General features: G+C 33.4%; 1 protein-coding gene across 1 annotated transcript in view; it reads right to left on the bottom strand.

The window, feature by feature from the left end:
• Window positions 1–27,697, bottom strand: part of RANBP9 (RAN binding protein 9) — a 97,266-nt gene that overhangs the window by 53,463 nt on the left and 16,106 nt on the right. Inside the window, exon 2 of the mRNA XM_051970660.1 lies at window positions 19,044–19,155. Coding sequence (XP_051826620.1) covers window positions 19,044–19,155 — 112 coding nt within the window. The remainder of the gene's footprint in view (window positions 1–19,043; window positions 19,156–27,697) is intronic.

The raw sequence follows: 27,697 nt of genomic DNA, 5'->3' as shown, positions 1-27,697 counted from the left end.
GGGGAAAAAACCAAAGTGCATCATTTTTCCAGGCCACTTCAGCACAGGAAGACAAAAAGTCTATGCACACCGAGAATAAAGATTTTTCCAAGAGCTCACTCTATGGAACATTCTAACAAAGCAAGAGGCTATACACCCAAGGCAAACAAGCACCAGATTCAGCAGAGAGAGGCTTCATCTCATATATTAGTACAGTAATGCTCACCAGCCTGGAGTTCTACAACTTACTACTAAGTTCTGAGTCTCAGATCCAGGACAAACTAAAGAGGCTACCACTGTATATCAATGGTATTTCAGGGTGAAGAAAGGTGGCTATGTACTGAGCAAGGAACAAGTTCAGATACAAGCACTGTATGGCCCAGATCCCAGGAACAGATCAAGGTCTCATGCTCCACCCCAAATCTGCAGCTTGTGGAGGAATAATCAGAACAAGAATCCCAGAACAAAGGGGAGCCACAGTTTTGCCATTCTGAACCAGCAGGGCTTTCTAGTTTACTGATAATGGCTGAATCCAAAAGCAGTTCTACTGAAACTCCATATAGAACCCCATGGTTCTGTTTTGCTCAGACAAAAATCCAGGTTAGGAACTCAGGTGAGAGAACAGTGATCAGATTTTTTTTCATCTAACAGACTAACTGAATACTGAAAAATTTCAAGTGCCCAGTCTGAGCTGGGCCTGAGATCTTGGTATCTCATAGCAAAAACAAATGACCTAAAAAACAAACTGAGAAAAAAAAAATTAAGTATCACTGAATCATCAAGAATCATAACTCAAAGTTATGGCCAAAAACAACAACAACAAAAAAAAGCCTAAATGTCTTATTTCAATAAGTCTTATAAAGAAAACTGGCCATACCTCAAAAACAGAGGGCAAAAAAATAGACTACTCTCCTAAAAATGTTCACCAAATGAAAACTCTAGAAACATTATAATTAAAATCCAGAATTTCTAGGTCAAAGAAAAAAATAATGTAAACCAGAAGAAAGAATTTTAATAGGAAGGAACTATAGTTAGAATCACACAGTTCAGTATTCCAAAAGTCAAAGTAAAGGTTTATAATCAAGATTAACTTACTCAGCAAAACTGAATCCTATAGGAGGAACAACAGACCTTTACTGATACAGAACTTGCTAGTATTACTAATGAAAAGTCCAGGACTAAATAGAAAGGAATAAAGACAAACCAAAAAAGATAACATAAACAAAACACCATAAGGGACTAAATAAGGATAAACTATTTACATTAAGGAAGGGAGATGATACATGTGTTCCCTTTGAACCCCACCTTCATATGGGATCACAGAGAAGACTTATGAGAAGTTTTTTTTTTTTTTTTTTTTTTTTTTGGCTGAGGCAATTGGGGTTAAGTGACTTGCCCAGGGTCACACAGCTAGGCAGTGTTAAATGTCTGAGGTCACATTTGAACTCGGGTCCTCCTGACTTCAGGGCTAGTGCTCTATCCACTGCGCCACCTAGATGCCCCTAATAATCTTAAAATATAAAAAAGAGGAAGAAAAACACATTAGAAGAAAAAAGGGAGAGAAATTTTAGGAAAAAGTATCTCATAAAATTGATACTCATGTTGGTAAAAATCTTGTTTATAAACCAACCAAAAAATGGGCGTAAAAGAGGAGGCGGTGACAACCCACATCTAAACTATATTCATCTCAACTGGTCATATGAGGAAATTAAACACATTTGAGCAGAGAAATACATTTCACTCAACAGGAAAATAATATATAGAAAAGGAAGAGGAGTATTACAAGGAGGGTAGCTTAGCTGAGGAATTAATCAAAACTCTAAATAAAAGATATAAAAATATATATATTGCTCTTTTTGTGGTGACAAAGAACTGGAAACTGAAAAGGGTGCCCGCCCAAAAATTGTGCAATGGCGTTAATGTAAAAAATTGACAGAGATGGTTCCTGAGAAACTTTAGGAAGATAAGTATGAACCGTCAGAGTGACAAAAGCAGCACTAAGAATAATTTATACAATGACGTGATAAAGAAGAACAACTTTAAAAGACTTAAAAACTCTGATCAGTATAATGACGAACCACAATTTCAGAGTAATAATGATCAAATCCATCTCTTTGGTAGGTTGAAAGACTAAGGACAGAATGGAACTAGCAAAAAAGGGAATTCAGCTAAGATGGAAATTTGTTTTGTATGACTATAGTTATTTACAATAAGACTTTACTTTTTGAACTGGGTGGTTGTTTTTGTTTTTTTGAATAAATAAAAAGAAAACAGAAAAAAAATTTAATTAAATAAATTTTTTTTAAAAAGCAGGTGATGAATAACAGGATGCCTTCTCCCTCTGTCACACTTATGATACTCTAATCTTTCTTAATTAAAAAAAAAGCTTTATAAAATTACAATACAAACATTTCAATTAAGTACACAGAATATTTCTGACATGTTCCAATAAATCAATTTTTCTTCCAATTTCCTTATCAAAGCATTTGTATTCCTATTTTAGAGTATATGAAATCAAACATGGATAATTTTTCTTCTAAGAATACTTCCAAGAAAAATTTCTGAATATTAACCCAGATAATTTATTAAAAGACCAAAATTCAAACTTTACACACATTAGCAGTCATCTTTATTTGAAGCACTATCTTGGTCATTAAAAAAGCATATGCTAAATGTTATTTCAAACAAACTAGTACATGGTATCTGAACCAACATGTGAAACAATTGTGTCTGAATTGGCAAAAATATAGAGAATCCTCAGCAAAGTTTCACAAATCTAAAATTCCTGTTTTTCATATTATCTATACAAATTTTCATTTTAATTGTGATTGCATTATGATAACATCAGCCATGAAAAAAATGGATGAAAAGGAGGATAACAGCTTACCTTCCTAAACATAGTAGTAGTTATGTAGCTGCAGCAAAGGAAGAAGGGTAAGCAGAAATAAAAAGTGCTATTTCTATGCAAGATCAAATCATGTCAAAGATGACATATAACACTTCAGCAGCATTTTTAAATTTCAGGCCCAAAATTAAATATAAAAGTCAATAATTTTAGATGAGTAGAGAATTTAGTACTTCTAAGCTCTTCTTAAAGCATTTATTTTATTTTCTAAAATTATCTATATACTATATGCATTACATTTATATATTACATATATATATATACACATATATACATACAAAATTTCCTTTGAGTGTTTATTCAAATGAATAAAAAAGGTAGTTGAATCTTAAAAATTTGCTTCAGTGCAAATAAGATAAGATGAATAATATCACTTGAGGTCTACTTCATGAAAAAAGTTTAAATTGAATCTAATAAAAATAAGTGAATTTATCACTGATCATTCTTATCTGTCAAATGTATTAGCATACATTGTATGACTATAACAGAAATTTCTAAAATCAAATCTTGTAATAGACAAGACAAAACAAAATAACCAAATCAGTGTTATCTTATTAACTATAAGTAGCATGACAATAAAAACACCCATTATAAAAAAGTTTGTGGAAAAATTCTAATTATGAGGGAAAAAAAATATCTAAATTATCCGTGCCCTTCAATCCTGAGATGTTACTGACAGGCATATATATACTTCAAGAAGATTAAAGGACTAACATTTCACAAATATTTTTTGTCTAAAAGGGTGGGGAGGGCTCCTATTCAAGGTAAGATTGATAAACAAATGGTGTTACATAAACATAATGGATTAATACTGAGACATAATATATGACAATGTTGAGTTTCCTCATCTGTAAAATGGGGATAATAATAGCACCCACTTTCAGGAGTGTTGTGAAGATCAAATGAGATAACTGTAAAGTGTTTATTAGTACAGTGGCCTGGAACACAGTTAGTGATCTATATATAAATATTAACTATGATGACGATGATGATGGAGAATTCAGGAAATTACAGGAGGAAGCATATGCACTGAAAGAAAATGAAGAACAACAATACACCTAAAAAATAACAGATATCAAAAAGTACAACAATGTAAATGACTAAGCTGAATTCTATCAATCACTGAAGTAACAACTACATTCCAGGCATTATGCTAGACCCTGGAAATACAAAAGTAAAGAAAGAACACATCTCTACACTCAAGAAATTTTAAATATATACAAGGTAGTTTGTGAAGGAAAGCACTGCTAATTGAAGGGAAGTATCAAAAAAGCTTACATGCAGAAGATGATGCATGATTGGCATCTTAAAGAAATAGTGAGCTTTTATAACCAAGCGTAAGGAGGGAGTACATTCAAGCATGGGGGTCAGCCAGTAAAAATGCAGAGATGGGAGATGGAAGATGGAAGAGTGTTATCTAAGGGACAGAGACTCGCAGTTTGGTTGGACAGCTGATTGTGAGGAAGAGAAGTAATTTCCAATGAGACTTGGAAGATAGGCTGGCTCCAGGTTGTGTAAAATCTAAACAGAAGAGTTTAAAATTCATCCAAGAAGAAAAGTCACTAGTCAGGAGAGGAAAGGAATCATATGGTCAAATCTGTACTTAAGGAAAATTACTTTGGCAATAATCTATAGCATGACCCCATATCAGGTCATGTAACTGAATGTGAAGCTAATCCAAATTATGATTATTAATAAATGTTTGATTTGTATACCTACCTTACATATCTATATACTCAGGGCCACACAAAAATTTCTAGGGCAAAAAAGGGTTGCCAGTATAAGTAAGTTTAGGTAGTAAAAGACTAGAGTCAGATAAACCAATTAAAAGCCTACTGAATTGAAGGTGAGATTCTAAGAATGTGAACTAAAATAAGTAGCTATATGTATGGAAAGAAGGGGTCAGATTCAAGAGTTGTGAAACAAGAATGGAAAGACTTAGCAACTAATTGAATAAAAGTGATTAAGGGGAATTTGAAAGTCAGAATAATGAGCTTACAAACTTTAAAACACATAAGAATGTTGGCACCTTCAACCAAACAAGTTTTTATGGAAAGGATAATGAGTTCAATTTTAAACATGTTGAGTTCAAGATATGTTTGGAACTTCCAATTCAAAATGTCCAGTAGGCAGATTGGTAATATGGAAGTGAAACTGACAGAACAGACCAAGGCTGATTAGAGAGAGCTACGAGTCATCTGTATAAAGATAGTAAAAATCATCTTCAAGCACCATTAGCTTTACCAAGTTTACCAAGACAAAAAGTATAGATGGAAAACAGGTGTAAGATCAGAATCCTGACAAACACCCACAGTAGGGGGTATGACAATAGATGATATATGAGCAAAGAAGATTAAGAAGACATACTCAGCTAGAAAAACCATAAGCACTATAAGGAAAATGCAAAGAGATGAGAATATTTAGGAGGAAAGGAGAGTCAACAGTATTAAATACAACAGAAAAATCAAGAAGGGTTAGTACTGAGAAAAAACACTGGAACTTTGGAGAGAGAAGATTCAGTTGAAAGATGAGGTTAAAAAGCAAGACTATAAAAAGATGAGGACTAGCACTAGTCCTGTAATCAGAAGGAGATGAATCCAATCCAGCCTCAGATACTAATTCTTACTACCTTTGTGACCCTGGGAAAGCCACTTAACCCTAACTGAACCTCAGGGAGAAAAAAAAATTGAGGACTGAGATTAAGGTATAAGCCAACTTTTTCAAAGAGTTTGGCTGAGAAAGATAAATTAGAATAATAGATCCTGAAAAGATGACATTATCTAATGAAGTCTTTTTTAAAAGATACAGGAAACACTTAAAGGAAGTAGTGAAGAAAACTAATTATAGGTTAAGGGGTTGAAAATTATTGGTGCAGGGAATTTAGGTTGTAGTCTGCTGGAGAAAACAAGAGGATAGGATCAAGTACACAAGTGGAAGGGTTGGCCTTGACAAGAAGGGGCACTTTCTCTTTGTCCAAAGACTGAGGGGAAAGGAAGACAGATAATGAGATGTCAAATAGTTTTGAAATGAAGAAAATGAAAGGAAAGGAAGCTCATATCAAATGGACTCAATTTATTTTTTGGTGAAATAGGAAGAAAGGTTCTCAACTGAAAGAGTGAGGAGGAAGAACTGTTGAGACCTTAAAGAAGACAGAGTAGCTTTGGAAAAGTTTTTGTGGTAAGACTGGAAATCAATTAAGAAGGAATAAAAGAAATACCTTGTGGCTGTGATAATTATACTGCCGACCAATCTTGACCCAGGAAATCTGCCCCCCAACTTTTTGAAGGTAGAGAATTTTGTGGTAAGAGATTACAGCTGTGACCTTTACACATGACTTCACCTGAGACCAATCTGTCAACTGTATTTGCTTAACATTTTTTTTTCCTTTTCTTTTTTTTATTTTTTTTTGGGGGGGGAGGTATAAGGGAAGGTACACTGGAAGAAGGGGCTAGAAAATACCTGAAAGCAAGAAGTAAAAACAACAATAAAAAAAAAATAATAACCTTCAAAATAAATAGGTTTCCAGGTCGAAATCAATAAATATGACAAAATCTGAAAACAAAAGAATTTAAGAAACTCACACTCTTTGTAATGAGATTTTACCAGAACTGAAACAACTTCCCCCCCCCCTTTTTTTTAAAGTAGACTATCCATCCCTTAACAGTAATATTAAACATATTGTGGGAGGGGAAAAGAATGATCATTTTACATTGTCAGGAATATAATTTTCTTGTATTTAAAAAAAAAAAAACCTAACATATCCCATGGGTACTCAAACACTCATAAACTACAACAATTTTTCTTTCTTTTATTAAAGATACTCCTTTATATGCTGGGATCTATGTTAAAACTGGGGTAAGGATTTTTGTTTGGGGGTTTTCTTGTTTTTGGCTTTTTGCTTTTCTTTAATAGTATTCCTTCCCTACAAAGTTCAGTGTGGGGTCAAAAGGAAGCCACATGTAAAGCAAAATCATACAAATTAAATCCTATTTTCTAATTTACATTTTAAAAATCTTCCTACTTTAAGTCTTAGGGTCCTCAGTATAAAAAACTCAGTCAGGCACTTTATTATCTCTGAAACAGAGAAAACTAGAATTTACTATGTTGTAATAGCAAGTAAGCCAAAAATAGCAAAAAAGAAAAAAAGAAACCAAAAAACTGAAAAACAGTCCTAGGACCATGGGATTTAATACAAGTACATATTGTTACATGAATGCCTGCAAGGTTTGTAAATTGTTGTCAATCAAATCACTTTCCCACTGACTTACATTAAAATTTCAGAGATGCTTTATCTTCATTTCAGATAGATCTTCAATTGGCAGTGACCTCCTAACACTTTAGCCTTAAGTTTTTCTGCCCCTCAGTTTCTGTCAAGTTGTTACTGATCTGTAAACAAACACTTAAATGCATTAGAGGAGCTCACTATTTAAAGGAATCCTCTTTTACTGTAAATCACCACCCTTTAGTATCTATTTTCAAGTTCAAATTTCATCTATTAGGTTCCCCTTAAAAGAAAATTTATCTATTGTACTACATATGCTTACATGTAAGAAGGATGACTCAGTCTGGTTGCTATCAATAGGAAAGTTATAGATTCCAAAGAATATAGCCGTATCTTATGTTTCTAAACCGTGAAAATCTTGCTTAAAATACATGACAGAAGCTTACTAGTTAAAAAACCATCTCAGGTAAAACCTCTTGTAAAGTAAAAAATCTTTTACTTTTAGATTGCAAACATTCATTCACTGAATATACTTTACAAAGTTTTTTGGGGCCTTTACTGGGAAGTACCTGTCCAAAGTAAATTTTATGAATAAGTTTTAAAATCACCCCTTAAGTGGCTTTGTAAATTCTGATTTGGGTATGTTCCTTTAAAAAACAAAACAAAACATATAAACTCTTTGATCAATAAGCTATGTAGGACTCTATAAAACCTCCAAAACAAAATTAAAGCTTTTTTATAATTATGCAAGTTTTCATAAACTATTACATTCACTTGTCTGCCTCTGCAAACTTTTCTCTAGTCAATACACAGAACAAGAGTTAAAACTACTTTTAAAAGTACAGTATTTTTATCTTTAATACCATTTCCTAAAATAACTAAAGAAAAAAATGCATTTTAATTATATTCCAAGTTAACATATTTACATAAGCAAAAGATAATCACACTATTCTCTTCATTTTACCCAATATATTTTCCTTAGAAGTTGTCAAATACATCTTCTTAAATCAATAATTTAAAATATACAATAAGTATTCTACTTAAGGAAAACTTATTTGTGAAATCTTTGCAAAAATGGAGGATCACTCTGATTTAAATCATATAAAACTGGTTGTTCATATAAAAATAAAAATTCAATTCATAGTAAACCCAAGTAAAAGCAGAGTAGTCAAAAGATTGCCAGACTTGGAAGAGTTAGAGACCACGATTTGAATTTTGCTTCTAACACAGTGCCAACTCCTTGTAAACCTCTGCCTCTGCCATCTGTAATCTCATCTTTGCCATTTATAAGAATAAAACTTGCAGTACTGACACTTCATATAGAGATGAGTAAACTGCTTGGCAAATTTCAAAGCACTATAAGAGTCTTTATTTCTTCTAAACATACTTGATTTGTAAGAATGTGATAATGACAAGAATACAATTAAATAGCATAAATTGACTATTCCAAGATTAGCACATACACTTTAAAGCCCAAATGTCCTTTCCCTAAGCACATTTAAAGTAGCAAAAAGTCAGAAGTGATGGTCAAAAAGATGAACATCAAGGACTAACTAGGAAGGTCTTGACTCATCAAATAAAGATACAATTGTGTTGAACATATTTTACCTAAATTAAGAACATGTATTAATACATTTTTTAAAAAGATTTTCAACAATAAAAATAGAAAGAAATATTTTTCCTGGTTTTTTGTTTTGTTAAATTATTTGTCAGTCATGTCCAACTCTCTGCGACCCTATATGGCGTTTCCCCGGCAAAGATGCTGGAATGGGATTGTTATTCCCTTCTTCAGTTCATTTTATAGATCAAAAATTGATACCAACAAGGTTAAGTGACTTGTCCAGGGTCATACAGCCAGGAAGTTATCTGAAACCAGATTTGAACTTAAAGTTGAGTCTATCTGACTTCTGGCCCAGCATTCTCTACTGCATCATTTAGCTGCCACTATTCCTGGTTAAACCTCAGCTAAATCAGAAAATTAACTAGGACACTCTCCTAGCTAGTATTCTGGGTAAGCAACTTAATTCAAATAACATTTACTAATCAAATTTCTGCCATACACATATATCTCACTCCCCCCACCACTAAAATTAAAAAAAAAAATCACTTTATAAATGTGAATTACTGTTGCATATTAAACTTAATATGTATGTATTGACTATAATTGGCATTATTTATACTTTTAAAACAATGAATTTAAGACTTTCAAAGATATAGAAAAATAAAGGTTTCTGACTTCAAAGAGTTTTCAATAAAAAGCCAAGAAAGTTATTCACAAAGACAAAGTAAAACATGATAATTAAGATAGCTAAGAAGAAATGTAGTACAGTTAGGGGAAAAAAAAAAAAAAGGATGTTAATATGTGGAGCTGGCTTTAAATCCTGGCTCAATTCTATCTGTTTATTTTGGATAACTAACTTAACTTTAGGTCTCAGTTTTCCGATTTGTAAAACAAAGAGTTATATCAACTGAGAAATGGCTAACAAACTGTGTTATATAAATGTAATAGAGCATTACTGCATTTTAAGAAACTAAACTATGACAAATTCAGAAACAGACAGATCCTTAATGAACTAATACTGAATGAATAAGTAAAACAAGGAACCCAACATGTACGATGCTTTTGACAATATGAACTAAAGAATAAAAAGAATATGAATTTGTGTATGTAGTCTAGGCCTCAGATACAAACATACACATCTTATCTTGGAGGGCCTGGGGGAAGAGAAAGTGACAAGTATAAGCAATGATGCATCTCTGTCAAATGAAGTCAATGTGTTGGTTGGTTTTGCTAAGTCTGCATTTTTTTTCTTTTAATTTTTGTTACAAGAGAAGACTTGCTACAAGATGAGATATATACTTAGATATTAATGTGTATAAAAACAAAAGGCTCAATCAGTTAAAATAAAATGAAGGGGCTAACCTAGGTGGTCTTTAAAGTGCTATGATCTTTGAAAATATCATGTGAATTTGGAGATTATCACTTGCAGTGTATGGGGTGGGAAAATATCTTCTCAAAGAGAAATGAGGGAAACCTTCAAAGAAGAGAAGGTGTAGTAGAATCTTACAGAAGGATCAGAAGACCTTTAAACACCATCTAATCTTCCTCATTTCCCAGATTTGAGCAGAAGTTTCCATGGTTTACAGTTAAACAGAAGATACTGGCAGGACAAAACTGGAAAAGTGGTCCCCTAGAAATATTATCTTTTTCATATGAACAAAGGTTCAGGGTGAAAAAAACCAGAGAAATGGAAAGTATAGACTAATGTGGTTTGACTCATAAAAGTTACATAAAAGAAAGGAGTGAAAAATGTTTAGGGGAAAAGAAATTGTAAACAACAAGAATAAAAAAAACAAACAAACACAAGAAGAGTGTTTGTGTCTGTGCATATGCATGCATATACAACTAACAACATCTATCCTCCAATAGTAAATGATCAAAGAATATGACCACACAGTTTTTAAAAGAATTATTAAATGACTACAATAATCAACTGCTTGATAAATCTAAAGACTCTAGCTTCTGGGATAAGAATTCATTATTTGACAATAATTGCTGAGAAAACTAAAAAATAGTATGGCAGAAACTAAGCATAGACCAACATCTTACACAAGTTAAAAAGTCCAAATGAGCACATGATTTAGATATAAAAGGTGATGCCACAAGTAGATTAGATAAGGAACAGTTTACCTGTTAAATCAAATGAAAAGGGAAGAATTTGTGATCAAAGACATGGAGAACATTACAAAATGCAAAATGAATATTTTGATTACATTAAATTAAAAGGTTTTTGCCCAAACAAAACCAATGCAACCAAGACTACAAGGAAAGGAGAAAGCTGAGAAACAATTTTTACAGTCAATGTTTCTAATAAAAGCCTCATTTCTAAAATACACAGAACTGTCTTTTACATGTAATAGGAAAAATACTATTTTGTGTGGGGGGGGAGGGGTTGGGGTGGAAAAGGAAGATAAATGCAGGGATAGTTTAACATAAGGAAAATTATTAACATAATTGATCACATCAATAGTAAAGGTAAAAAAAACATATTAATAGGTGCAGAAATGTTTTTTTTTTTTTTTCCTAAAGGGAAACAGAAGGCTGGGAAAATTTTTATAGACAGTGTTTCTGATAAAGGCCTCATTTCTCAAATACATAGAAAAAATGAGTCACATTAATAAGAACATAAGTCATTCCTCAATTGATAAATGATCAAAGAATACCAACAGACTTTTCGGATGAAGAAATTAAAACTATAGTCATATATAAAATGCTCTAAATTACTACTGATTAGAGAAATACAAATTAAAACAACTCTTGAGGTACCCCCTCAAAAATCTATTAAAGGAAAACAATAAATGTTAGAGAAGATGTGGGGAAAACTGAAACACTAATACATGATTGGTGGAGTTGTAAACTGATCCAGTCATTCAGGAGAGCAGCTTGGAACTATGCCCAAAGGACTACAAAACTGCATACCCTTTGATTCAGCAATACCACTCCCAAAGAGATCTTAAAAAAAAAGGGGAAACAACCCACATGTGCAAAAAAGCATAGCAATTGTTTCTATGTTGACAAAGAAATAGAAATTGCTCATCAACTGGGGAATGTTTAAACAAATTGTTATATTATATGAAGGTAATGAAATATTGTTCTGTAGGAAATGATGAATAGACAGATTTCAGAAAAACCTAGAAAGACTTATGTGAACTGTTGCTAAGTGAGCAGAACCAAGAAAACACTGTGCACAGGGAAACAGCAACATTGTGCAGATGATCAACTATGATAGACTTAGCTCTTCTCAGTCAGATAGACTTTAAATGCAGTGCTCCAAGACTTCCAAGGGATTAGGATGGGGAAAATATCCACATTCAGAGAAAGAACTATGGAGACTGAATGCAGATCACAGCATACTATTTTCACTTTTTTGTTGTTTTTTTTCTTTCTGTGGTTTGTGTGTATTATTATTAGTCTTCTTTTACAACACAACTAATGTGGAAATATATGTTAACATGTTTGTACATGTATAACCTCTATCAGAATGCTTGCTGTCTTGGGGAGAAGAAAGGAAAAAGAAGTTGGCAGAAAAATATGGAGCTCAAAATTTTACAAAGATGAATACTAAAAACTATCTTTACATGTAACTGGAAAAAAATAAAATAAAATAGTGGATAGAACACTGGCCCTAGAATCAGGAAGACCCAAGTTCAAATCTAACCAAGACACTAGACACTGACTAACTGTGTGACCTTGGGTAGGTCACTTAACACTGTCTTGCAGAATAAATAAATGAATAAAATAAAAAGAAATTACTTATGTAATGAATAAAAGATCTTCATGAACTGATGCAGAGTAAATTAAGCAAACTCAAAAAAATGTTCACAATAACTCAACAATAGCAACGGAAACACACAAGCAAAAGCAAATAAAACAAAATTATAATGCTCAAGCTCAAATGAAATGATTATTATTACACTCCCAACCTACCCTTCTATAGAAGGAGGCCCATAAAACACATAGCATGTGTTTTGGGGGTTTTCAAAATAACTGATTTTGCAATTTAAAAAAAAATTTTTTTATCTTTAAAAAATACTATTAGTTATATATGATGGCTCTCTGGGAAGGGAAAGGAGAAGGACCCTGAAGGATAATTATAATAATGTAAAAAGCAAAAGACATCAATAAAAATTTGTATTCAAAATGACTTGAAACACACACAGTGGTTGGAAACATTGCTAAAAGCCCTGAATGTCAAGCTGGAGTCTAAAATTTATTTTTTAGACAACAGAAATTAAGATTTCCGAGGAAAATTGATAATTCATCTAAGAGAGAATGAGATAGTAAACTAGAATAGTCGCCATAGGAATGAGTGGGGGTGGTGAGGATCACATTCTGGGAATAGAATCAACAATAGTTGTGTCAAATTGATCCCCCCTTTATATGACAGTCCTACAAACACTTGAATACAACTCACCAATCCCCCACTTCTTCCTCCCTTAACTCCTTTCATTTCTAAACTAAACATTACCAGGTTAGTGTCTTTAACCAATGGTCTTAAAGCATACACAATCTTGATTGCCCTCCAGCTTATGTACTTTCTAAATTATGGTACTCAAAACTGAACAAAATATATCAGTTATGGCTTAATCAGGCAGACTCTTTTACTCATTTTAGTTGTCTCCAACTTTTTGTGACCCCATTTGGGGTTTTTCTTGGCAGATACTACTGTGGTTTTTCATTTGCTTCTCCAGTTCATTTTACACATGAGGAAACCGAGGCAAAGAGGATTAAAGTGATTTGGTCAGGGTCATACAGCTAGTAAGTGTCTGAGGTCTAATTTGAACTCAGGTCTTCCTCACTCCAAGTCTGATGCTCTATCCTTTGGACCACCTAGATGATTTGTTAGGCAGACTGTCATTTCTTTATTTCTAAAAATTATGCCAGGTTTGGGGAGTGTTTTATTTTTTTTTTTGGCGGGGGGAGAGGGTAGTCATTTCATAGTTTAACTATGCTAAGTTTTAGTCCACTAACACTTGCTAATCATTTTCAGATGAGCTACTAACAACAGCCCTAGCTCACTCCTGGACTTTCCTGCATCACCAACTAACTAATCACCATTTCCAAATGGATGTCCAAATAGACATCTTTAACTCAGTAGGTACAAAAGAGACTTCATTCTTTCTATTCAAACTCACTCCTCTTCTCAACATTCCAATTTCAGTCAAGGGTTCCTCTAATCTTCCAGTCACTGAGATCCACTTCACAATTATTCCTGATTTCACTCTTCCCCACTCATATCTTACTAAATTTACTTCTACAAACTTATAAGATCTCTCTTATTGTCTTCACTTTTCCACATTATCACTTATAGTAGCTTACTGCCCCACCAGACTTAAGGATATAGTTTATTGGGCCAGGTAATTTCATCAAGAGCTTTCCTTTACTACTGCTGTCTTTATATTGGCTATCAACTCTCTGAGAGTGGCTAGAACTGGCCCCAAAGCCAGAGTTCAAGGGTCCTCTGGGTCACTTCCCAGTGCTATAGACAACTCTCTAAGAACACCAGTTGAGATAAGAAAATTCCCCACCAAGTCCCCTGTATCAGAGAATCCTAAATCCAGTTTCAATCCTTTGGAACTCCCATTTGACCAAATAATTTATCCTTTCTATCCAAAGATCATTCTCCTCAAGAGAAAAAACAAAGAAATAGTTGGAATACCTATAAGCCTTATCTGATTGTCACTGTGACTTCTTCCCCCAAAGCAAGGAGGAATCATACCTATCTATCTTTGATCCCTTTTCTCTTACCAAGGTAGCTAAAAATTTTTGTGTTGTTCTAAGCTTTCCTCACCAGCTTACAGTTGGGCAGGCAATTTTTGGTATTTTTACAGAATCATCAGATGGTTTTGTATAGATCCTGTTATCTGCTCTGCTTTTATGTTCTTTATATGCCTTTTTAAAACCTAAGTTAGTAAAGTCTCTTGGCATCCAAAATGGTCTCTTCAGTCAACTCCTAGTTTTCTTCCTTATTAGAATTGCTTTCCTTTCTTATAATAATAAAATTTTTTAAATTTTGCATCCTTCTAGTACTAACTTTATCTTATACAATTTTAGTGCATGACATTATCTTTCCTTCTGCTTTGAAATTGGCCTTCCTTCTTACCATGGGACTGAGGACAATTTCCACATAAGAATCCTATTAATTCCCATTTAAGAAACCAGTTTCTTCCTGTGAATGACAACAAAATAGATGAAAGAAAGGGAGAAAGAAAGTACATATAATTAATTGCTCTCCTTTGGCATTAAAAAAAAGTGCTCCAGGGGTCATCTGGATAACTGAAGGGGATATCATACCAAGCTTGCAATGTAATGCTTACTTAATGTAAGCTCCTTTTACAAATTTACAAGATCTCTCCTATTCTCTTCAATTTTCCACATTATCACCTATAGTAGCTTATTGCCCATCATACTTAAGGATATATAGTTCGTTTGGACCACTTAATTCCATCAAGAGCCAAGCTTGCAATATTTCCAAAAATCTCATGTATTAATTCTAAGTGGCTTACCAATAAACTAAGCAGACAAAATTGTTCATTTCTTTGTCTATTAATATTTACTCAAAGTTCCTTTGGTTTTCTTCAGGCTATCCCCCACCTCTCCTTTAATCCATTCAGTTTCTCATAAATAAAATGTATGCTAGGCTATGTTGTCTCATTGACAATGAGAAAGAAAAGGTCAAACTTAGTTCTTCATAGCTCTACTCCTCTGCGGGCAAATTACAATCTCAATCCCCTCACTTCCAATTCAACCTTTCTTAACAGATCCAACTACCCATTAAAATAACACAGGAAAAAAAAAAAGATATATATATATAAATGTAAAAAACAAATTAGAAGAAAAGGTATGTAAGCATGATACTCCATTTGGCCCTAGTTTCATAACATTCCTTTTTAACTCACAATGCTAAGTTCATTGTAGTTGAATGGAATATTTATGGGATACAAAAAGGGGTATTCAGTTATTTCTCTAATTGCTGATTATAAATTGCTTAAAATTCCATAGCAGATAGAAGAATTTGAATGTCTCCTGACATATACATTAAAAATTCATTATATAATAGGAAATTCAGTTAAAAGAACAGGGCGTCCAATCTTATATCTACCTTCAAGTAGTCATTGTTGCTTAGATACAAGTCAAAAATTTTAAAAGCCTCAAATTTGGCTTTAAAAGGTATTATGTGATTTTTCTTAAAAATTAATTTGCTTTTTTAGGATAATATTAGAAACCAATGTAGTCACAGAGTGAAAAATAATAAAGTAAAGAGGTAGTCCAGGAGTCTGTTAAGTGATTCTGGCAAATCTGGAGTTAATTTCATTTCAGGTAATTTGAAAGAGACATTCAATAATGGATGTCTTTTGAGGCAAAAAATTTTAATAATAAATTTTAAATTTGGACCACTGACCATTAAAGAAATGTTTCACAATCTTTTTCTAAGCTTATAAAGAGATATTTCATCAGTTTCACTAACAAGAGTATGGCACTTGACATTTTTCTTCCCCCTCCCCCACAACCAAAAGTACAGAGATCAAACTGGCTTGTAATAGTCTTCCTTTGCCACATACCTAAGGAAAGTTAGCAAGAATACTGCTGAGTGAAATACGCTAAAGTAACAAGTACATTCAATATCACCAGATTTAATTTTCACACTATTCAAATCTTCTATTTCATCAATATAATTTACAAGTCTTATAACTTACTTATAAATTACACACTTAAACACTAAAAATAACCTGGTACTCTTAATATTACTGACTAAACCTATGTTATAGGAGATAGAAAGTCAAAAGTTTAAAAAAAAAAAGCAGTATTAGGAATTATTAGGCAGCTTGGATCACCTATGCAACTCTATTCATACTTGATAAATCTTAAAAACTTTTAAGTTTCTTGCTGATACTATCATTTAGTGTCTATTTTTAATGTTTTCTTGACCTATCACCATCATCCCTTAGGTTCATATTATAGCCTTCAGTTCAATAATAAATACAAGGAAAGACTTTTAAAATTAAAAAACACTATCTTCTTTCATTCCCAAAAAGCTTAACACAGAAAGAAATTGACAAGCTTGCTATCACTGTTTTTTTGCATGAATCTGATAGATGAAGGAACTTGCAATGGAACCTAAGAATAGAATAGTAAGACAATAAAGGTGAGAAACAAAACAATCCTAGGAATCACAAGTTTTGTAAGGGAGTAGCTTCGTTACTTTATATATAGTATAGCAAATCTATACATACTTATAATCAACTATAAAAATAAACATTGAAAAATCAAATAAATTCCAGGACCACACCTCATTTTGAATTACTTATACTTCTGACTCATTTTATTACATGTACAACTAGATATGGATTCAGATCCTAATTTGGAATTGCATTCTTAAGATACTATGCTTCAAAAACTAATCTAAGATAGGAAATTTAAATACAACCTAATGACAATTTCTCATTTAAATTAGAGCTGAAAGATCTCATTTTCCTTTGCACACAGTAACCACTATATAAACAGTTCCCTGCCATTGTTACTGTTGTGAATAAGACAAACAAAAACACTTATTCTGCCTATCTTTTAATTTAAATAGATTCATAGGAAATGTTTTGAATTTGTAATAAAATTTAAAGACATTATTTTAAAATTGGTATATGAGGATTGAGCATTAGACGAGGAACAAGAAGACCTGGGTTCAGATTCCCACTCTGCCAACTCAGGTCAAGTCAGTCTCTTAAAGTCTTGGTTTCTTTCTCTACAAATACTGAAGAAAGAAGGGAATAAGCATGGACACCGTGATAAGTGCTTTACAAATAAACAGCATAATTTGATACTCACAATCCTTAGAGTTTGGTACTATTATCATCCTCCTTTCACACTTAAGAAAACTAAGGCAGACAGCGGTTAAGTGACTTGCTCAAGCATCTGAAGTTTGATTTCGGCTCCAGTGTTCCTGAACCCAGGCCCAGGGCCCTACTCCTATCCCACTGAGCTACCAAGCACTGCCTTTAAAATAGAACTAGATGATTTTTAAGGTCCTCCTTATCAGCTCTAATAATCTGTAGTCCTATCAATCTTATGAAACTCATCCCATGCAAAACCTTATAAGTTAGACAAACTTAAGAATGAAAACACAAAATGTAGTACATAGAAAAGAACTTCCTTAAAGTCATAATATTAGCATAAAAAAAAAAGAAATATGACAAACTAAGTCATCTCTTGGTATTTTCTTATGTTGATCAAGGCAGACAGAAAATTGCATATACTATATTTTTTTCAAATCTTTTTCTCTTTCCAAGACACACAGTTCACAATTATTCTTCACTTGTATTTTATAAAAAAAAAAAAAAATCTAGCTGCCAATATGCCTCCGATTCAAACAGAATTCAAATCTAAATTGGAATGTACTTTAAGTTTACAGCAACTTAAGCAAGAATTCTTAAAGTAATCCCAATTCAAAATGATATTTTAACCTCCAGACAAAAATAGCAACAAATTAATGACCAGCAAGCAGCTGGTTTTTGTCATTAGGTGTTTACAGAAAGTTCTTACTCAATTCCAAGTTTTCCCCTCAAAATAAATTTATTTCAAATAAATGAATTATAATCAGTAATTTTAAAATATGCTTGAAAAATAAAGATTAATCCCCTAGAAATATGAACTCTTTGCTATATCCTTAAAGCTTTTACCTAACTCCAAAAAATAGGCAAAGAAACAAACTTCTACATAAATTTCTTTAGCAAATTTAACACGGAAGAGTGGGTACTGAAACACTTCAACTCTGCACTTGTTTCAAAAATTAGCTACAGGGCACTAAGTATCCAAGAAACATTTTAGGCAACTCAAATCTGACCTTAGCTTTACAGAATTCTTGATGCAAGAGAGATGACCTACCTAACAGTAAGTAAAAGTATCTATCACATATACCATCTTCTCTGGAGTTTCCATTATATCTCAAGAAAGGACCTGACTAGACAGTAAGAATCTCAGGTTCTAAAAAAACTTTGGGTCTGAGGTCATTGGAGTTAACAGCCTTTCTGTACAAAAAAGGACAGAGATCTGAGGGGTGGCTATACCTTACCCAAATCATTTTTGGGGGGAGGATGAGGAGAACCAGATAGGTACTCAAAACAATTTTCTCTCCTATTTAAGACAGACACCATAACTAAAAAAGACCACAATATCTCAAGGTACTGTTTCAGAATATGTTTTAGTTTGAACTAGTATTTAAACTAAACAACGTCTAATCTGGATGCCTCAGCAATAGAAAAAATCAGACTAAGCCATAAAATTTGTACATAAACAATATATTTTAAAAGTGAATAGCAAAAAAAGAACACTTGAAATAAAAGAATAGTTTACTTACAAAAAGGTATTCAAGGTATACTTACCCATCTCTTCCCTTACTGACAATTTTTACTTCAAAATAATAAATCCCACAAGCTGCTGGTATAGGATGCGTGGCACGAACTGAGGCTGCATCTTTTGGAGTTTTACCATGACCTACAAATGACATGGGAAAGAAAAACAATACATTAAAAAATAAATATGCTTGTTAGAAGGACAAGTATAATTCTGATCTTCTCACCTCAAGTAACTAAAAATTTAATAAAGCAGGGCAGCTAGGTGGCACAGTAGTTAGAGCACCAGCCCTGAAGTTAGGAGGACCCGAGTTCAAATCTGACCTCAAACACTTAACACTTCCTAGTTGTGTGACCCTGGACAATGCACTTAACTCAAATTGCCTCAGCAAAAAAGAAAAAAAATTAATAAAGCACATCATATTAATGATAAATCCTTGTAAAATTGTAGCCAATTCAAGAATTTTCTAGAATAATATTGTATGTCTAAAAATTTAATTAAAAAAACCTGGGAAGGCTTACGTGAATAAATGTAAAGTAAGCAAAATCAGAACAATCTATATTATAACAGCAATTCTGTAACAATAATCAACTACAAAAGACAAATTCTGATCAATACAATGATCCAATACAACTCCAAAGGACTTAGGATGTAAAATGCTATCCTCCTCAGATAAATAACTCGTGAATTCCAGAGTACTGAGTAAAATTTTTTCCTCCCTTTATTCTTGTTTTTTTTCCAGAACATCACTAACACAGAAAATGTTTGGTATGACGATAAATGTATAATGTGTATCATATTTATTGCCTTCTCAATGTGTGGGAGAGGAGAAGAGAGAGAAAATCTGGAACTAAAAATTAAAAACAAAGTTTAAAAAAATATGCTTCTTGAATTTGAATTGAAAAAAATTTGAGACCTTAAAGTGAACTTAGTAATCGTACTCAAAAATGACTTGAACATTTTAATAAGCCTATTCCTTTTTCTTTTTTTTAATTAAAGCTTTTTATATACAAAGTGTATGCATGGGAACTTTGCATAACCTTTTGTTCCAAATTTTCTCCTTACCTCCTCCCCTAGATGGCAGGTAGTTCAATACATGTTAAATATATTGAAATACATGTTAGATCCAATACATGTATACATATTTATTCAAGAAGGAAGAAAAAAGAAAAACTGAGAAAGAAAGCAAATTGCAAGCAAATAACAACAGAGAGAATGAGAATGCTATGTTGTGGTCCACACTGTTCCCACGGTTCTCTCTCTGGATGTAGATGGTTCTCTTCATCACTGCACAAGTAGAGCTGTTTTGAATCATCTCAATGCTGAAGACAGCCACGTCCATCAGAATTGATCGTCATATACTCTTCTTCCGTGTTTCCCCATAAGAAGACACTGTCTTATTAAGTTTTTTTTGGACAGAAAAACACCAGAGGGCTTATTTTCAGGGGAGGGCTTATTTTAATGAACACTGACAGCAATTTTAATAAACAGGTAAATGTGAACAAAAAAAAAATACCTTTATTCAATAATGATCATGTCATCTTCTTCAACAACATCATCCTAAGTGTCCACACCCTGAATTCCGTCCTGGATGTCTTGCGCCTCTATTTCCTTCAGAAGAACTGGACCCAATCTGTCATGTCCAGCAATATAGCTCTCTTTAAATGAACATGTCTTGTCCAGGTAACCTGCTCGTAGTGCCTTGGCAACACAGCTGTCAGTAATTTTATCCCATGACTTCTTCACCCAAGTCACGACTTCTTGCAGACAGGGCTTCACAAAGTTTCCACGCTGATTTCTTTCCATTCTATTTTCAATGTAGTCATTGACTTCCATGCGCAAATGGTCCTTGAATGGCTTGTTTATTGCAATATCAAGGGTCTGGAGATAGGCAGTCATTCCTGCAGGAATCATTACTTGATCTATTCTTCTCTCTGCAAGGAAGTTCTTCATTTCTTTAGCGCGGTGAGTGCTGGCTGAGTTCTTTTATCCTCCATCATGCCCCCTCACTCCTGCTTACACACCAGGTTTTTATGTTGTCCTGCCTCAGTTTTCCTCCGCGGCACTGCTCTCAATGGGGCCAGCAAGCAAATCACTGGGGAAGAACAGGATGCTTTGATCCAGCAGTGTTTCTACTGGGCTTATATCCCAAAGAGATACTAAAGAAGGGAAAGGGACCTGTATGTGCCAAAATGTTTGTGGCAGCCCTGTTTGTAGTGGCTAGAAGCTGGAAAATGAATGGATGCCCATCAATTGGAGAATGGTTGAGTAAATTGTGGTATATGAACGTTATGGAATATTATTGTTCTGTAAGGAATGACCAGCGGGATGAATACAGAGAGGACTGGCGAGACTTACATGAACTGATGCTAAGTGAAATGAGCAGAACCAGGAGATCATTATATACCTCAACAACGATACTGTTTGAGGATGTATTCTGATGGAAGTGGATCTCTTCGATAAAGAGAGCTAACTCAGTTTCAATAGATCAAAGATGGGCAGAAGCAGCTACACCCAAAGAAAGAACACTGGGAAATGAATATAAACTGCTTGCATTTCTGTTTTTTTTCCCGGGTTATTTATACCTTCTGAATTCAATTCTCCCTGTGCAATAAGAAAACTGTTCGGTTCTGCACACATATATTGTATCTAGGATATACTATAATCTATTCAACATGTAAAGGACTGCTTGCAATCTGGGGGAGGGAGGGGGAAAATCGCAACAGAAGTGAATACAAGGGATAATGCTGTAAAAAATTACCCTGGTATGGGTTCTATCAATAAAAAGTTATTAAAAAAAAAAAAAAAAGGGAAGAACAGAATGACGCACTCACTGCTGCAGCTCTGATTGGATGCAGCTTGGAGTGTGGCGTGCCTTTCACGTGGGGGGTGGAGTGGGGGTGGGGGTGGATGCATACAGAGGGTACCATAATGTAGCATGTAGCGCAGGGGATCACCTTCACTACAGCAGCAATCTCAATAGGGCTTATTTTCGGGGGAGGGCTCATTTTAAAGGAATCTTACACAGTAAGGGGAGGGCTTATTTTCAGGATAGGTCTTATTATCGGGGAAACACGGTTATTGCCTTGTACAATGATCTCCTGGTTCTGCTCATTTCACTTAGCATTAGTTCATGTAGGTCTCTCCAAGCCTCTCTGAAATCATCCTGCTGGTCATTTCTTACAGAACAATAATATTCTATAACATTCATATACCATAATTTATTCAGCCATTCTCCAAAGAATGGACATCCACTCAGTTTCCAGTTTCTAGCCACTACAAAGAGGGCTGCCACAAACATTTTTGCAGATGTGGGTCCCTTTCCCTCCTTTTAAGATCTCTTTGGGATATAAGCCCAATTTCCTTTTTCTTTAATTCAATAAGCATTTATTGCCTACTGAGTAACAGGCACTGGGCTAGGCATTAGGAACACAAAGACAAAAATGCAATAATTTCTTCCTAAAATAACTTTATATTCTATCAGGGAAGATACTATCTATACATATAAATGTATGCAAAATAGATTCAAATACTCAAAAAAGATCTGTGGTTTCATTTATTCTCAACTTCCTTCTAGTGGCTGTTGTCCTTCATTCTCAAAGAGGAACAAAATGACATCACTATGTTAAAATCAAGTTAATGCTTGCATTTTTGTTTTTCTTCCCGGGTTATTTCTATCTTCTGAATTCAATTCTCCCTGTGCAACAAGAAAACTGTTCAGTTCTGCACACATATATTGTATCTAGGATATACTGTAACCTATTCAACATGTAAAGGACTGCTTGCCATCTAGGGGAGGGGGTGGAGGGAGGGAGGGGAAAAATTGGAACAGAAGTGAATGCAAGGGATAATGCTGTAAAAAAAAAAAAAATTACCCTGGCATGAGTTCTATCAATAAAAAGTTATTTTAAAAAATAAATAAATAAAAATTTAAAAAAATCAAGTTAAAAGCCAGCCTAACTTTGGCTGAGGAGACTAATGTGATCTCAGAATGTTCTACACACAGCTCAGGCACAAGCCGTCCATATGAACATTTGGGGTAAATTCTCTAAATTGACAAATCTCCCTTTTTTGAGCTTCAATTCTGCTTTGCTCATAAAGTACAGTAACATGTAGATAGCAACAACTAACCAATGCCTGCCCATCCTGCTCAACTTCCCCACCCCCACTTTTTTATTTCACTATTTTATTTCTTTTCAATTACATATAAAGATACTTTTCAGTATTCATCTTTGTAAAATTTTGAGCTCCACATTTTTCTCCCAATCTCCCTTTCCTTTTCCCTCCCCAAGACAGCAAGCATTCTGATAGAGGTTATACATATACCATCATTTTATACATATTTCCACATTAGTTGTACTGTAAAAGAAGACTAATAATAATACACAAAAACCACAAGAAAGAAAAAAAAAAAACAAAAAAAGTGAAAATAGTATGCTTTGATCTGCATTCAGTCTCCATAGTTCTTTCTCTGAATGTGGATACTTTTCCCATCCTAAGTCCCTTGGAATTGTCTTGGAGCACTGCTTTGCTGAGAAGAGCTAAGTCTATCATAGCTGATCATCTGCACAATGTTGCTGTTTCCCTGTGCACAGTGTTCTCTCTTGGTTCTGCTTACTTCACTCAACAACAGTTCACATAAGTCTTTCCATGTTTTTCTGAAATCTGTCTATTCATCATTTCCTACAGAACAGTAATATTTCATTACCTTCATATACAATAACAATTTGTTTAATCATTCCCCAGTTGATGAGCAATTTCTACTTCTTTGCCAACATAGAAACAGCTGCTATGCTTTTCTGTGTATGTGGGATCAAAGGGTATGCAGTTTTGTAGCCCTTTGGGCATAATTCCAAATTGCTCTCCAGAATGACTGGATCAGTTTATAACTCCACCAATCATGTATTAGTGTTCCAGTTTCCCCACATCTTCTCTAACATTCATTGTTTTCCCTTTAATAGACTTTTGAGATGGTACCTCAAAAGTTGTTTTAATTTGTATTTCTCTAATCAATAGTAACTTAAAGCATTTTTTATATGCCTATAGCTTTAATTTCTTCATCTGAAAAGTCTGCTCATATCTTTTGACCATTTATCAATTGAGGAATGATTTATATATTCTTATAAATTTGACTTAATGATCTATATATTTGAGAAATGAGGCCTTTATCAGAAGGAATGATTGTAAAAATTGTTTCTCAGCTTTGTTTTCTTTCTAATTTTGGTTGTATTGGTTTTATTTGTACAAAAACTTAATGTTATCTAGTTATTTTTAAATGGAATTTCTCTTCTTAACTCTTGCTTTTGGGTTTTGTTGGTAATAAATAGAAATGCTGATGATCTGTATGGATTTTATATCCTACAGCTTTGTTAAAGCTGTTAATTGTTTCAAGTAGTTTTTTAATTGATTCTTCTCTATGTATACCATCATTATCATATTTTATTTAAAATTTTTCTATCAATATTCATTAGGGAAAATAGTCTATAATTTTCTTCTCTGTATTGGCTCTTCCTGTTTTAGGCATCAGCATCATATTTTGTTATAAAAGGAATTTGGTAGGACTCCTTCACCTATTTTCCCCAAATCGTTTATATAGTATTGGAATTAATTGTTCTTTAAAGGTTTAGTAAAATTCACTTGTGAATCCATCTGACCCTAAAGATTTTTTTCTTACTGAATTCATTGGTTACTTGTTCAATTCCATGGAGTTAAGTATTTTCTTTTCTGCTATATTGAGCAATTTATATATTTATATTCATTCTTTCACTTATATTGTCAGATTTATTGGCATAAAGTTGGACAAAATAGCTCCTAATTATTGTTTTAATTTCTTCACTGGAGATAATTCAACCTTTTCATTTTTGATACTAGTAATCTGGTTTTCTTCTTTCTTTTTTCTAACCAAAATAAAGGTTTATTTATTTTACTAATTTTTTTTCATAAAACCAGCTCTTAGTTTTATTTATTAGTTCAATAGTTTTCTTGCTCTCAACTATTCCTATTTCAAAAACAAAAAGATAGAGATTTATTAAGGTGAATAATTAGAAACTAATTTTTATAAACAAGACATAAAAAACTGAACATTCTTAATTATCTTTTTACATTAACAAAGCTTTGAGGCTTTATATTATAGCACTTTTTTAAAGATTAAAATTTGACATGATTAGGTTGAACTAATAACATGGATTTGTTTTTGAGTTTAGATTTACCAATAATATGTAGTTACTTTTGATTTAGCACTTGTTAATAACTTTATACCACAGCATAGAATATAGGTTTATGTTCTAAAGTTTCTTTATTTCAACAGTTCATTGATGACATTAAAAAAAAAAAACACTTAAAAATACATCTAAGCTTTAATAGTTTTTTGTCAAAAAAATTTTTTAAATCACATCATCATTAGTAGCAAATATATTCCAGTAATAATATCGTCTCTATAATATTTTTCCACCTAAAAAATACAGACCATCTTCAAGCTAAACAGTTTCCTTTTTCTTCCAAATATAAGATAAAGAAGAAAAGGGCAAGAGGGACACAAGCCTGCTGTCTTATACACATGGGGAGTGGGGATAAACCACAAATGAGGAATTAAGTACCTTTTCTCAGATGGGTGGCAAGGCATTGCATCTCATAGAAGGGATACTTTATACCACCTCCAACAGTGTAGGTTGTTATACATCCATACTTTTTCTTCTGAGACACTCTCCTATGTATTCTATAGGAGGGTTATCCATAGCAGCAAGGGTCTTCTAGACTTATAATGATGTTGAATAGATAATCAGTGAGGTAGAGTAAGTGTCCATCAGTTACCCCACATTTTTTCTTATCATATACTTGTAATGACAATCTTTATGCCACTTCTGTAAAATTTGTTAGTAATGGTTGCAAACTACTTGCACTCACCGTGTACCTCTTCACTGCTCTTTGAAATGACTAATCATAATATTCATTGCCAGCAGACATGCCAAAATAAACTTTGTATAAAACTATCCAAGGTGAAGAAAAATTAGACTGGAAATCATGAACTTTGGACTTAGATTGGTGTTTAATATGCAACTATTTCAAACGATGCAGAGACCACAGGTTAATTTCCTACTATAATGACATGGTTCATCAGTGAATGCTAGGACCTAAAAGTACTGAGTTATTATCATATACTTTATAAACTTCCACATTACCCTGAAAACACATAATTCCAAAATGTTCTTCTCTATTAAAACCAACTGAAAAGCATCTTTGAAATTTACTATTAATAAACCCTCTCAACAAATAAAAATAAGAAAAGGATAAACCTACATTTAGAACATCAAAATTCAAACTACTTAAATTTTGGTTATAAAAATAAATTTGTGTGCTTCCCTCCCCCCAAAAATGATTAATACTGTATGACTTACAACTCCAAATGATAACAATTGTTGGGGGGGGGGGGGAGGTGGGAGGAGAAGGAGAGAGGGAGAGAAGGCAAGTCTGTGTTTCTGGAAAACAATTCCTTACCACGAGTGAAGAACTAACTCAGTTACTGTATTTTTGCCTTCTATATCTGCTTTTTAAAAGGCAGTACAGGGGCAGGCAGTTGGTGCAATGGATAGAGCACCAGCTCTGAAGTCATAAGAACCTGAGTTCAAATCTGACTTCAGACACATAACACTTCCTATCTGTGTGATTCTGGGCAAATCACTTAACCCCAAATAGGTTCAGCCTCTCCTCCTTCAATTTGATTCTGTTTATGCATATTGTCTGTCCAAGAGATTTATAATGTTAGATCTATGATGGGCCATTCATTCCATAACCTACCACAATCCACGCAAATATTCTTTATCCACTTTTTTTTTCCTTCACTTGAATAATTATGAATTTCATTGGATCTGCAATATCACTGGGATTATGCAATCAATGTATTATGCCCAAACAAAAGCACACGAGGAACCTCAGTTTTAACTCTGACAATGGCAAATACTATCAAAAAGCACACTTTAAAAAATGTTTGTAGCAACTCTTCTTGTGGTGGCAAAAATGGGTAGATACTTATCAATTGGCTGAAAAAATTAAGGCATATGAATGTAGTGGAATATTATTGCTCTATAAAAAATAATGTGCAGACAGATTTCAGAAAACCGTGGAAAAACATGAATTGTTGCTGAATGAAGTGAGCAGAACCAGGAGAACGTTATAAAAGTATCAGCAACATTGTGCAGATGATCAACTGTGATAGATTTAGCTCATCTCAGCAATGCAATAACCCAAGACAATTCCTAGAAAATGCCATCTACATCCACATAAAGAACTGTCTGAATGCAGATTAGAACATATTATTTTCACCTTTTTTGTTTGATTTTTCTTTCTCATGGTTTTTCCGTTTTATTCTGATTTTTCTTTCACAAAATCACTAATATGGAAACATTTACAATCATTATACATGTATAAACTGTATTAGACTGCTTGCAGTTTTGGGAAGGTAAGAGGGAAAAAATTGAAACTCAAAACCTTACTACAATGAATGTTAACCCTTTACATGTAACTAGAAAAAAAATTTGGATGGGGGGAAGAATGGAGAGAGAGAGGGAGGGTGACAAGCAGGGAGGGAAGAAGGGATACAAGAAGGGAGGAAGGAAGAAAATACAGATCTTATTTTTATCTTATTTTTATACCTCACTTGACAATCATCAAAGGCTCAGAGCTTTCT

The sequence above is a fragment of the Antechinus flavipes genome, chromosome 1 (genome assembly GCF_016432865.1).
Source record: "Antechinus flavipes isolate AdamAnt ecotype Samford, QLD, Australia chromosome 1, AdamAnt_v2, whole genome shotgun sequence".
Lineage (NCBI taxonomy): Eukaryota > Metazoa > Chordata > Mammalia > Dasyuromorphia > Dasyuridae > Antechinus > Antechinus flavipes.
This window is presented reverse-complemented; position numbering and strand designations above follow the sequence as displayed.